At 44.0% G+C, this 13,630-nt stretch overlaps 2 protein-coding genes across 2 annotated transcripts in view; one reads left to right on the top strand and one right to left on the bottom strand.

Annotated features, from left to right (window-relative positions):
- The window catches only part of LOC118670161 (protein Shroom3-like), a 90,460-nt gene that overhangs the window by 24,050 nt on the left and 52,780 nt on the right, over positions 1–13,630 (bottom strand). The gene's annotated exons all lie outside the window — the stretch shown is intronic.
- Positions 376–1,129, top strand: LOC118670160 (mitochondrial assembly of ribosomal large subunit protein 1-like). The gene is given in 2 exon segments (XM_036337151.1): positions 376–926; positions 929–1,129. Coding segments are annotated over 2 exon segments (717 nt in total). The 5' UTR covers positions 376–394; the 3' UTR covers positions 1,114–1,129.

Raw genomic sequence — 13,630 nt, 5'->3', positions numbered from 1 at the left:
TGATGCATGTCCCTCCACTGTGTCCTTCATGACATGGAGACAGCCTTACGGGCAAGGACAATGGCCCGCACCCCCTTTTTTACAGAGCATTTTTTCCCAAATTTTATTTTACTTGGAAATATTTCAAACCTTTAGAAAACTTGAAAGCATGGTAAAATAAACACACACTTTCCACCAAAATTCACCCTTTGTTAACATTTTGCCACATTATGTACTCTTCTCTCCCCTCCCCTTCCCTCCGTCCCTCTGTAAAAGCTTTAGATACTGCACCAGCTGAATAGTGTCCCCGGGAATTGATGTCTACCCAATACCTGTGAATATGAACTTACTGGAAATAGGGTCTTTGTGGATATAATCAAGATAAGATGCCGTGAGTCGACGCGCCGCGACAGCGATGGGGCCTGCAGGGTGCGCGGCTCGGCGGGTGTGGACGCTGCTGGGCCTCAGGGCCCTCTCCCCGGGCGCGGGGCCGGTGGCGGGCGCTGGGGCCCGGCTGCGGGCGCTGGCCCCGGGGCGGCTTCCCGCGGGACCAGCGCTCGGCCGGGTCTGCCTGACCCCCGACCGTGCGCGCGGCCTGCACGGCGGGCCCGGCCTGGAGGAGCGGACGGAGTGGGCAGCCGGCGCGGAGGAGGCCGCCGGCGAGGGGCGCCGGGAACCAGACGCCGCAGATCACACGGGGCCCAAGTTTGACATCGATATGTTGGTTTCGCTTCTGCGGCAAGAGAATGCAAGAGACATCTGCGTGATCCGGGTTCCGCCCGAAATGAGATACACAGATTACTTTGTGATCGCGAGCGGAACTTCCACCCGACACTTGCATGCCATGGCCTACTACATCGTGAAAATGTATAAATTCCTAAAAAGTAAAAATGAGCCTCATGTGAAAATTGAAGGGAAGGACACTGATGACTGGCTGTGTGTGGACTTTGCATGGTGATTCATTTGATGCTTCCAGAGACCAGAGAAATGTATGAACTGGAGAAGTTATGGACCCTGCGTTCTTATGATGACCAGTTAGCTCAGATCGCACCTGAGACATTACCTGAAGACTTCATTCTTGGAATAGAAGATGACCCTTCTTCCCTGACTCCAATGGAGTTCAAATGTGAATAAAATACTGGTTTACTCATTTAAAAAAAAAAAAAAAAAAAAAAAAAAAAAAGATAAAATGAGGCCGTGCTGGATTAGGATGGGCCCTAATCCAATAACTGGCGTCCTTATAGGAAGAGGGATAAAGAAACAGAGGGATGACCATCGTGTGAAGACAGAGGAAAAGATTGGAGCAGTGTGGCTGCAAATTAAGGGATGCGGTGGCTTGCTGGCCACCACCAGAGGCTGGAAGAGGCAGGAGGGATCCTTCCCTGAGGCTTCCGCGCCACCACCCTGCTCTCACACTTCCTGCATCCAAAATGGTTAGAAAATACATTTTTATTGTTTTAAGCCACCCAGTTTGTGGTAGTTTGCTACAGCACTCTAGGAAACTAATAAAATAATCATACACACACACACATACAGAATAGACATTAACATATTTATCAATATACAGCGTAACCCAAAAAATGTATGCACACTTTAACAGCTGGTAGCTCAATTTTGAAAATGAAATGTATTTTAATAAACACTGCCTTTATAATTATTCAAAGTGTGTGTATACATTTTGGGGGGACACCATATAGGTATAAAATTTTTTTACTGAACCATTTGAAAGTAAATCTTAGGCATCATGACATTTATTTCTAAATTTTTTAGTATGTATCTCCCATAAATAAAGATGTTTTCTTATATAATTATAATATCATGATCATACTCCAAAAATGTAACATTAAATATAATATAAAGTCTATATGATATGACATGTGATATAATATATGACACTATAATATAGAGTAGATAGTCAAACTTCCCACTGGTCCTAACAATGACATTTATAGCTTAAAAAAAAATCCAGGATCCCATCAAGGTTTATTCATTGTATTTAATTATCATGTTTTTCTAATCTTCTTATCCATTCTTTTATTAACCTTGAAATTTTTAGAGTCCAGGCCAGTTTTGTATATTGCCGCTAAATTTGGATTTGTCTAACTGATTCCTCGTGATTAGATTCCTGTTAAACTAGTTTGGCATGGAACTACAAGGGTGACATTATGTGCTCCTTAGTGCATCATATCAGGAGGCACATTATAACATTTGATTTGATTATCAATACACATTGGTAATGGTAAGTTTGATCACATGGTTAAGATGGAGGATTGTGTCTTACTGTTCTCGATACTTATCAATAGGCCTGTGAACCCTTAATTGTTCATTGAATGAATGAGAGCTTATGAAGAAGTAAAACTAAAAAATTTGAAAATTTGGCGATATGTGCAACTTCTTATTAATCGTGGACATCACTGGGCACAGTGACTGTGCCCTCCCTTCTACGATATTAATGTTCTGCACTAAAATGTGGAATCCATTGTGCAAACAGAGTGCTACTGGCTTACACAGAATTCAGCTGTGAGCTTAGAAGCTTTGGAACATAGCTATCAGGATAGCTGTATGTAACACTCAAAAATCAAGCAAATTCTGTCTTACTGACGTGAATGGCATTCCTTTCTTCCACGATATTGAATTTAGGCTCCAGCAATTTAGGCCAGTTTTCAGAGTTAGCTAATCTATATATGTAAAAGGCTAATATGCAAAGTGTCCCCTCGGGAGTTTAACTGGGAGACCAGAAGTTCGATCGCTCACTATGACGTGTGCTGACCACCAGAGGGCAGTGCAGTGCAGAACCTGCAGCCGGCAGCCAGGGAAGGGAACAGAAATTTACTAAGTAGAAAAATGCAGTCCACAGACTGCACCTGTAGCACTGGGTCCACTTCTGGATGTCACTCTAACAGAGATGGGACAACCTGGAGCTCATCAGATGGGTGTCATCCAGGAATGGTGTTAAGAGGGAAGTCTTAGGAGCCAAACCACATGGTTCCAACTTAGGCTATGTAGAACTTTGGGCACATTACTTAACCTCTCTGTGCCTCAGTTTCCTATAAAATGGGTTTGTATGAATTAATATATATATATATATATATATATATATATATATGTGTGTGTGTATGTGTGTGTGTGTATATATATATATATGTAATTTGCTTAAAAACGCATACTAGTACTATGTAATCAATAAATATTGATGATTCTTACTAGTGTCACCATCACTTTCATCATGAGGAACCCAGGACCCTTTGGTCAGCAGGCCAACGCTCTATCCATGGAGCCAAATTGTCTAGGGCGAGGGAGAGGGAGGGAGGCTTTGAAATAAAACCCTGTGCCTTAATGAGAACTCACTCTGCCTTTGTCTCTGTCTTTCAAAGTCATAAACATTTCTTGAGCGCCTGTAGGTGCCAGATGCTGATGTGAGATGGAGGGGACTACAAATGAATACATGTAGTCCCTGACATGAGGTTTGAGCCTCCTCAAAATACCTCTAAGAGGTTCATTGTTTTTTTTTTTTGTTTGTTTGTTTTTTTGTTTTTACTTATTTATCTGAAATTGATAATTTGGTACTTGATATTATTCTTAAGAATCTAGTTCTTGCCCTAACCGGTTTGGCTCAGTGGATAGAGCTTCGGTCTGTGGACTGAAAGGTCCCAGGTTCGATTCCGGTCAAAGGCATGTACCTTGGTTGCGGGCACATCCCCAGTAGGAGATGTGCAGGAGGCAGCTGATCAATGTTTCTAACTCTCTATCCCTCTCCCTTCCTCTCTGTAAAAAAATCAATAAAATATATTTTTTTTAAAAAAGAATCTAGTTCTTACTTTTCACTAGGAAGATATATAAAACACATACAAAATCAAAATAATCATCTTGTAATTTCTGAAAAGTATCTGAGTAGACATTTCCTTATAACTTAAATAAATCTCTAATTTTAAAAGCTGTCCTTCTGGATTTTAAAAAATTAACTGGATTAAGGAAAATGACCATAAACGATTTATAGCATTTACTTTGAAGGAAAAGGAGTTCCTGTCCCACTCCCGCACCATTGTTCTGTTGTAGCCGCAACGTCCCGGCGAGGCAGCTAGTAGATCATTCAACCCACATATTTTTACAGCTGGTGCACTTAGGAGACCATGGTTCAATGAGTGGTCCGCCAAGGTCATCTGGTGACAACTTCTTGGCCAGGCCCTCCTCTGCAGACACCTGATCTTTTCCTCTCTCCATTAGCATACATAGGCCCTCACGGATCTGGGATTTAGCAGAACAGATCCCATAATGTTTAAGAAATTGCCAAGATAACACCAGCCACTAACTCAAACCTATGGAACCCTCCCCCCCGCCAAAAAAAATCCTAAGAATTCTCTGGTAAATCAACAACTCAAACAAGAGAAATTCCTTAAATATCATTTGCATGGACAAGAATCCTAAATCTTCTCTCTCTACCTAGCACATCATCTGAAACAAAATGACAAGTTAGCTAGACTAATGAGAAGTTACCCAGGCAGAGCCTGGACTAGCAGAGCTGAGAGCAGTCCACCGGGCCTGCAGAGGTAGGCCTGTTGTGTACGTGGGATGTAGCTGTGATGCTGGGGATGGGAGAGAAGGGAGTGGGCCTCTCTGGACATCCTGTCTGTAATAGTCCAGTAATTTGCCTACACCCATTCAGTGCCCACTTTGAGTACACTGGGGTGACTCGTCAGTTCCTGGACAACAAAAGGTGTGGTCCAGGATGGACAAATACACAGACTCTTCCCCACCTGTGCCCATGGCAGGCATTTTCCACGTGTCAAAGTTCAGATTCCTTTTACAACAGAACAGACCAGGCAGTTGTCACTTAGGAGGAACCTTACTGCTCCCCTTGGAATGGTCCTTTGGGCGCTAAGTATCTAAACCATTTGTAAGATTGTGGGTGAGAAAGCCACCAAGCCTGTTGTGCAGCACCAAGGAACCTATTGGAAGAGTTTTGATGATAATGAAATGAACAGACATTTCACAGGATAGAAAAGGATTTTCTCAAGTGAGAACATAAAAAAAAATCCACCATTGAATACTCAGCATGATGATAGTTTGGCTGGAAACAAAACTCCCTGTGTTGACTAGCTCAGAGGAGATTCTCAAGCTACCTATAAAAATTTTTTTCACAGCTTTCTCTTGTGTTCATGGGACTGGGAGTGGACCTGGAGGTAGCAGCTGTAATTCATTCAAGAACCCAGGACCAGCCTGGCTGGCATGGCTCAGTGGTTGAGCACTGACCTATGAACCAGGAGGTGACACTTTCATTCCCAGTTAGGGCATATTCCTGAGTTGTGGGTTGATATAGGAGGCAGTCAACCAATGATTCTCTCTCATCATTAATGTTTCTCTTTCTCCCTCTCCCTTCCTCTCTGAAATCAATAAAAATATATTTTTAAAAAAGAAAAAAGGAACCCAGGACCAGAAACTTAGGGAACCAGAACTGGAGACCGAACTCAAGTGTGCTATTGACTAGACCAGGGGTCCTCAAACTTTTTAAACAGGGGTCCAGTTCACTGTCCCTCAGACTGTTGGAGGGCCGGACTATAGTTTAAAAAAAAACTATGAACAAATTCCTATGCACACTGCACATATCTTATTTTGAAGTAAAAAAACAAAACGGGAACAAATACAATATTTGTATTTGCATGTGGCCCGCGGTCCGTAGTTTGAGGACCCCTGGACTAGACTTTCCCCCTGGACTGGCACTGGGAACATACATTGGGAACATACATATTTATGTGATGTGCTTATTGCAAAATATCTATTAGCTGATAGTTTTGGTTTCCTTTTTTAAAAATCATACTCCTTTTCCCCAGGGGTATCTCCAGGTTTCCAGGTTGGGCTCAGGTAATGCAAAGTCTGATGGCCTTGCAAGGGAACCCCAGTCCTTACACCATAAGCATCTCTGCTTAAAGCGTCATCTGCTCTCAACACAGATAACTAATGGGGCAGGAACATGGTATGATTTGGACTTTAGAAATATCACTTTCATGCCATAACCGGTTTGGCTCAGTGGATAGAGCGTCGGCCTGCAGACTGAAGGGTCCCAGGTTTTTTCCAGTCAAGGGCATGTACCTTGGTTGTGGGCACATCCCCAATAGAAGGTGTGCAGGAGGCAGCTGATCGATGTTTCTCTCTCATCGATGTTTCTAACTCTCTATCTCTCTCCCTTCCTCTCTGTAAAATCAATAAAATATATATTTTTTTAAAAAAGAAATATCACTTTCATAATGTGAAGGATTAATTTTAGGGGGTGGGGGCAAGATAGAAAGTAGGAAATTTGTTACAAAGCTATTAGAATTGACGGGGCTAGAGTTGAAAAGAGACTACGTGAGAGAAAAGGTGAAGAAAATAAAATAAACCCGAGTAATAGTAGGAGATGAAAGCAGCAGCCTTGGTGAGTGATTGGCCATAGAGGTTGAAGAAGAGGATAGGCTCTGTGGTGACTTCTAAGTCACATCATAACCCACATCCCCTCCTAGTCTACTGTTTGTTTCCCTAATTTCCACCAACCTTTTCCCAACCTCTCTCATGGTCTGTCTTTCATTATGAAGTAACATTTCTGATAAGGAGAAGTGACTTACATATAATCCCATTTCATACCAGGTCTCACATCAGTAAGCTGAGCTTTCTACCCACCTGGTGTTTGAGAATAAGTGAAGAGCAATTTATACCCAAGACCTTGAATTACTCACCTCATAAAACTTTAACATTTGGGGGAGACTGATAAGTCTATCAAAAGGCCAACTACTGGGCATCTCCATATGACCATAAGTAGTGGAATTAAATGTGGCAATGGAGATCCTTTATCCAGAGACGTCTCAGCACGAGTTTACATGTTTTTAGATGTGATATCCAACTCTGGTCACTGGCTGATATTGCAAACCGAGACAAATGTCATATCCTCAGTTCATTAATTTCATTGGAATAAAACCCAAGCAATTGAGGAGTTTAAGGGCAAAGAGCAATCAGAAGACTTGGAAAAACGGTCAATTTGTGAATTAGAAATTCAAAAGGTTATAATAAATAGGTCATAACAATCTGAAGACTACAGCCCAACGGACCCTCAGAGAACAATGAAAGAAATTTTCTATTGTATCAAAAATCATGGGATCTGTCTCCCTTTTTCTTCATTTGTTCTTATTTTCTTTCTGGTGCCAAGTGTTTTCTGTTCTGTCTTTCCCATTATCTTTTTCTCTTTCCCCATACTTCACTTTTAAATGTTTAATATATTTCTTGAATATAGCTTCATGCTTCATATTTTATTGTAATATAATTCACATACCATAAAATTATCCTTTTTAATTGTACAATCCAGTGGTTTTTAGTATGTTTACGCTGTTGTACAACCATCACCACTGTCTCATTTCAGAACATTTTCATCACCCCAAAGGAGACCCCCATCTCCATTAGCAGTCACCCTTCCATCTTCCCCTATACCAGTCCTTGGCCACCACTAATCCACAATACTTTCCATCTCTATGAATTTGCCTATTCTGGACATTTCATATAAATGGAATCATACAATATGTGGCCTTTTGTGTCTGTTTTTTTTTTTCATTTAGAATAATGTTTGCAAGATTTCTCTATGTGGTAGCATGTATCATTCCTTTTCGTGGCTTAATCATATTTCATTGTATGGATATACCACATTTAGTTTATCCATCATCAGTTAATAGATATCTGGGTTTCCCTGCTTTTTAAACATTGTTAATAATGCTGTGATCATTCATATAAACATCTGTATGGATGTATGTCTTCATTTCCCTTGGGTTTATGTCTATGAATAGAATTCCTGGTTGTATGGTAACTCTATGTTTTACTTTTTGAGGAACTTCCAAACTGTTTTCCAAAGTGGATGCAACTGTTACTATAGTTCATATGTTTCACTTAAATATTTAACCAGTGAATGGCATTTAGAAATTTTTTGAAAAGTTAATTAAGTTGTCTCTTGCTTCCCATTAGCCTTTCCTGAATTTTTAATGTGGGTCATTGGTCCTCAATACCCCTACTCCAGGAACTGTAGCAGTAAAACATTTCAAATAAGTTAATGACTAAACAGTAGTGTATCATTTTTTTAAAGATCAATGTCTGACCCAGATAAAAAAAGCAAAGTTCCAAGTCCTCCAAATTGCCCCCTTATCCTCAGCATTTCCTTAGTGCCTACCAGCTAACGACAAAGATAGTCCCTGTGGGTGGTTCCTAATGACAATGAAGTCACTTCCATGTAAAGGTTTTCCATCAGCAATTACCCAGGTTTCCTTCCCCCTTAAAGCTACCTGTAAATGTGATCACTGAGATACAAGTATTGTTTCCCCTTCTCCCACAGGCAGCTTTGAACAGCTTTTTCTCTCTTTCAGAAGCTAACATATACATGCAAACAGTACTAGGGAATCAGAAAAGGCCCAACATTAGACACAGGAACCTGCCTGCCTGCCTCATGGCCCCTAACTGCTTGCCTGCCTGCCTGATCGCCCCTAACCGCCTCTGCCTCAGCACCTGCTGCGGGGGCTTTGTCAGGAAGGACGTCTGGAAGGTCGTTCAGCTGACCAGTCTAATTAGCGTATTACGCAGTTAGGGGCAATCAGGCAGGCAGGCAGGCAGGCAGGCGAGCTGTTTGGGGTGAGCAGTTTGGGAAGTCAAGGGAAATTCAAGATGAGTCTGACACGGGGTTAGCCTGCGTCAGCTCTCCATGTAGGCGCGGGGAGCCCAGTATCACCTAAGGCAGCGGTTCTCAACCTGTGGGTTGCGACCCCTTTGGGGGTGGAACGACCCTTTCACAGGGTCGCCTAAGACCATTCTGCATATCAGATATTTACATTACAATTCATAACAGTAGCAACGTTACAGTTATGAAGTAGCAACGAAAATAATTTTATGGTTGGGGGTCACCACAACATGAGGAGCTGTATTAAAGGGTCGCGGCATTAGGAAGGTTGAGAACCACTGACCTAAGGCAACAGCACCAGGCTGGCCAGGTGGGTGGCATGTGGTCAAGCACCCAAGCATTTTATAGGAATTGTTAACGCAGATGTGGGGGTGCCCAACCACCTGGGACCCTCTTATGAAATTCCCAAGGAAGTCAATTATGATCCAACCCACGCTTCCTATATTTGAGCAAAATAGTAACCATTTTCCACCTTTGGACTTCTACAACGCTCTCCCAGTTGGTAACAAACAATTCAGGTCCTGGCAGGCCCTTGTGGAATTCTCTGCTAAGTCTCCCTCCTGGGCAGCCACATGGCGTTGTGTGATTCCCTGTTCATTGCAATGCTCCCCCCAGCCCAAGCTCCTAAGGGACAAGCAAGGCTTGCCTTCCCTGCCCCTCCCTGACTCATTTTGGGGGCAATTTGGGAAGTGGCTTCCAAAGAGGCTACCAAATTAAAAGGGTAAGAATTTTCCCTCTTTGTCCCTCAATCCCAAGCACCCTGCAAGGGGTATAACCTCTAAAGCAGGCACAAGACAAGAGGGTGGAAAGTGAGGGAATTTTGTACCCATTTCCTGCTGCTGCTTTCCTTGATTATTCTGTTCTGATCACTTAGCAGGAAGAAAAGGAAAGAGGAAGGGGATTGTCTCTGAAAGCCACGACTTGTTTGCCACCTGCTCTCCTCTCCTCTGGAGGTGCCCTCCCCAGTCAGGTAGGGAGCATCCAGAAAATATGTGTAAGTTCACAGCCAACCATCCTCCACAGCAGGGTCCTCAAACTACGGCCCGCGGGCCACATGCAAATACAAGTATTGTATTTGTTCCCGTTTTGTTTTTTTACTTCAAAATAAGATATGTGCAGTGTGCATAGGAATTTGTTCATAGTTTTTTTTTAAACTATAGTCCGGCCCACCAACGGTCTGAGGGACAGTGAACTGGCCCCCTGTTTAAAAAGTTTGAGGAGCCCTGGTCTACAGCATCAGGGACGTGCATCTCGGGAAATGGGGATCATAAGAGTTGCTCCAGTCCTAGGGCCTACGTTTAAACCATTAAACCACTTCTTCCTGGTATGTATGTGTCAAGTTCTGTCCAGTCTACATGAACCCATTAACTGGACCCCTGACCCTATCTTTTCAGCCCTTCCAATCTATTTCCACCTGCTTAGGCCAACTTCATTCTTGGAGTCCTCAAAGTCCCTGGAGAAAGGTGATGTTTCTATTTTGGCCTCACACACACTCCCTGTGGCCTTAGGCCCCTGGCCTCTGCTCTTAGGAATCTCAAAAGCAGCACCTTCTGTAGGTTTTGAAAACTGGCCTCTTACTCTTTCTGCAATAGGGCTGCCCATCTCACTTCCTGGTTTGCCTCCACCTCCGCCCCACCCACTCCCAGCCCTCCTGGCCAGGGGCCATCATCCAACCAAGGATCACAGTGTCCCAACCCACAGCTCTGCCTCTCCTACCACTGTTTGTACCTGGGAGACATTTGAATAGAACAGCAACACAAGGGTGTTTTATTTGAAACTCATTTCCCTGGATGACAACTACCAGGCCACACCTCAAATCCTCCCAGATCCTGCAATAAAGAAGTTGTTGTCACCACATAAAGCACACAGCTGCCACCTACTATGCAGCTCCAAGCTTATCACAGGTGAGAATTTGGCAGATATTTCTTTGAGAAGCAGTAGCTGGGGTGGAAAAGGCCTTGAGGAAGGGTGAGGTAGGGGCATGGATACTGAGCAGTGGGGGTGACTCTATACTTTCTGTGGAAATATTGGAAGAGCTGGGCAATCCTGATTATCTATAATAATAAAAGCATAATACGCTAATTAGACCAGACAGCCTAACAACCTTTCAGACCTCCTTCTGGACGAAGCCATGGTGACAGCAGGGGCTGAGGCAGAGGCAGTTAAGGGCAATCAGGCAGGCAGGCGAGTGGTTAGGGGTGATCAGGCAGGCAAATGGTTTGGGGTGATCAGGCAGGCAGGTGAGTGGTTAGGGGCGACCAGGCAGGCAGACAGAGGGGTTAGGGGCAATGAGGCAGGCAGACAGAGTGGTTTGGGGTGATGAGACAGGCATGCAGAGTGGTTAGGGGCGATCAGGCAGGCAGGCAGGTGAGCAGTTAGGAGCCAGTGGTCCTGGATTGCGAGAGGGTGCAGTCCGGGCAGAGAGACACCCCCCCCCCCCCGCATGACTTTCATGCACCAGGCCTCTAGTCTATAATAATAAAAGTATAATATGCAAATCGACCAAGCGACCGAACAGCAGAATGACCATCCAGACGACCTTCTGCTATGACACGCACTGGCGCCAGGCAAGGCAGGTGCAATGAAATCGGTCGGGGAGCCCTGCCATGCCCCACGATTGCCCCACAGAGGGAGGTCCCAGCCGGCGGGGCGATCAATCGGGGGGCGGGGCTCTGCAATTGCCCACAGAGGGAGGCTCAGGCCCCCGGCCAGCAATGCTGTAGCGGGTGTGCAGGACTGGCCAGCGATCGCCCCGCAGGGGGAGGCCCAGGCCAACCAAGCGATTGCACCCCACACCTGTTGCTGGTAGAAGGAGGCGACCAGTGGCGAGGGAGGGGGGGCAGCACCGCACAGATGGCAAGCGGTTGCAGTGGCGGGGTGGGGCCAGTTGCCGGCAGCCGGGGGAAGGAAAGCCCTGATAGGCCCTGATCGCCGGCCAGACCAAGGGACCCTATCAGAGGGGTCCTGGATTGCGAGAGGGTGCAAGCCGGGCTGAGGGACACTCCCCCCCGCCCCCTTGCATGAATTTCATGCACCTGGCCTCTAGTAGTGATATAAGGACCATTCTAGGGACATTCAACCAAGTTCTAACAGAAACCACTAAGAGCAGGCAGTGCTCTTGAGCTATTTGCTTCCTTTATGTTATAACATGGTGTGAATTGGGGAATATCAGTTTTTCCTGAGGATTGTAGCAAATGGCAGCCAAGAGTCTTGGCTTATGCTGCCCCCTTGTGGTTAAGAGAAGAAAGTCTAAGTTCATAGACCAAATTCATGAGAAACCAGCATTTTAGAGCTAGAAGAGGTGTTAGAAATTCTCTACTCCAACTCCCTTCAGTTCACAGAGAAGGAAACCAAACCCAGACTGGACCCAAGAACCTCACTCCATCCCTCTCCTGGGCCACACCACTTCTTTGGAAAATTATACTCACAGAGTGTGCATTTGGATCAAGTGCAACAGGGCCAAGTAAGCAATAATAAGAAAAATGTATAAACATATAGTGAAATTACTAGTATATTTTACCTAAATGGGATCATAAATGGGAAAGAGTGGTGGTGGGAGGGAGTATAGAAGGAATACTACAATAGAACTAAATTTTCATTTTCCAAAATAGAGTCAATAAATAGTACCTACATCTGAAAAAAAAATTAAGAAAAAGCCATACAGGCATGCTATTAAAAATATGGTTGCCAATATAAAAAGACATAGTTAAGAGTTGGCTGGTTGCCTCAGGAATCAGGAATGAGGTAGACTGGGATGAGGGGAGGAGAAGGTCCCAGTATCTGTAGCCAGGTTATTTTAGGATACTGTCTTCTTCCCTTTCCCTGCCCTCTGGACTCACTGTTAAGATGATTGATAATGTTTACAGATGCCATTTATTAAGAACCTACTATGTGCAGGCCTAAATATTATATGTATCCAGAGTGGGGTAAGCCAAGACCTGGGAAAGACCTATGGTATTAGGTCCCAGAGTCAAAGCAGAAGTGGACATCCTAAAAGGTCCAGATACAGCATTTGATAAAATTCAACATCCATTTATACCTTCAAACAAAATCTTAGGAAACTAGGAACAGAAGAAAACTCTTTTAAACCTCTAATATTTTCAAGCGCCTTATTATGGTGGGTACTATTATTATTGCCACTTATCAGATAAGGAATCTGAAGTTTACAGGGCTCAGTAAGTGACCGCGTTCTGCCTGGCTTGTGACTTGAGTTTTTTCTACTATCAGGTTCACCTTAAATCAAAGGGACTCAGGTACACAAAGCAGTCATTAGAATGAAAACTAGTTATTACTCTTTGCACATTCTCTCATGGCCACAAGAGGGCATTAGGGCTCGTTTAAATTCAAGTCTAATGTTCAAAGATTGAAATATGTAGTATCAAACTGCTTAAATATTAGTAAAATTGGAAACCCATAAGTGTGTATTCCAGTGGTCGGCAAACTGCGGCTTGCAAGCCACATGCGGCTCTTTGGCCCCTTGAGTGTGGCCACGAAATTTCAATTGCACTGTACGTGCGCGCCCACACGTGGTATTTTGTGGAAGAGCCACACTCAAGGGGCCGCAGTTTGCTGACCACAGATCCATCTGCAACTTGGGTCAGAACTGTCCAGCTCTGTACCTTTCAATAATGAAGTCCCATTGCTGAGAGTCTTTATACACTTCTTACACCAACCACCCAGGGACACTCAGGGCATGAGGCTGGACTGCAGAGCCAGATGGCTGGCCCCTCCCCCATGCAGGGGTGTTTCATGGTCACTGATTTGCAATGGGAAGAGAGGGATGGGGAAGAGGTTCTTCTAGGCAGCATGTATTAAACCAGTGATGGCGAACCTATAACACGCGTGTCAGAGGTGACATGCAAACTCATTTTTTTGGTTGATTTTTCTTTGTTAAATGGCATTTAAATATATAAAATAAACATCAAAAATATAAATCTTTGTTTTACTATGGTTGCAAATATCAGAAAATTT

This window comes from Myotis myotis, unplaced genomic scaffold, assembly GCF_014108235.1.
Source record: "Myotis myotis isolate mMyoMyo1 unplaced genomic scaffold, mMyoMyo1.p scaffold_m19_p_1, whole genome shotgun sequence".
Lineage (NCBI taxonomy): Eukaryota > Metazoa > Chordata > Mammalia > Chiroptera > Vespertilionidae > Myotis > Myotis myotis.
This window is presented reverse-complemented; position numbering and strand designations above follow the sequence as displayed.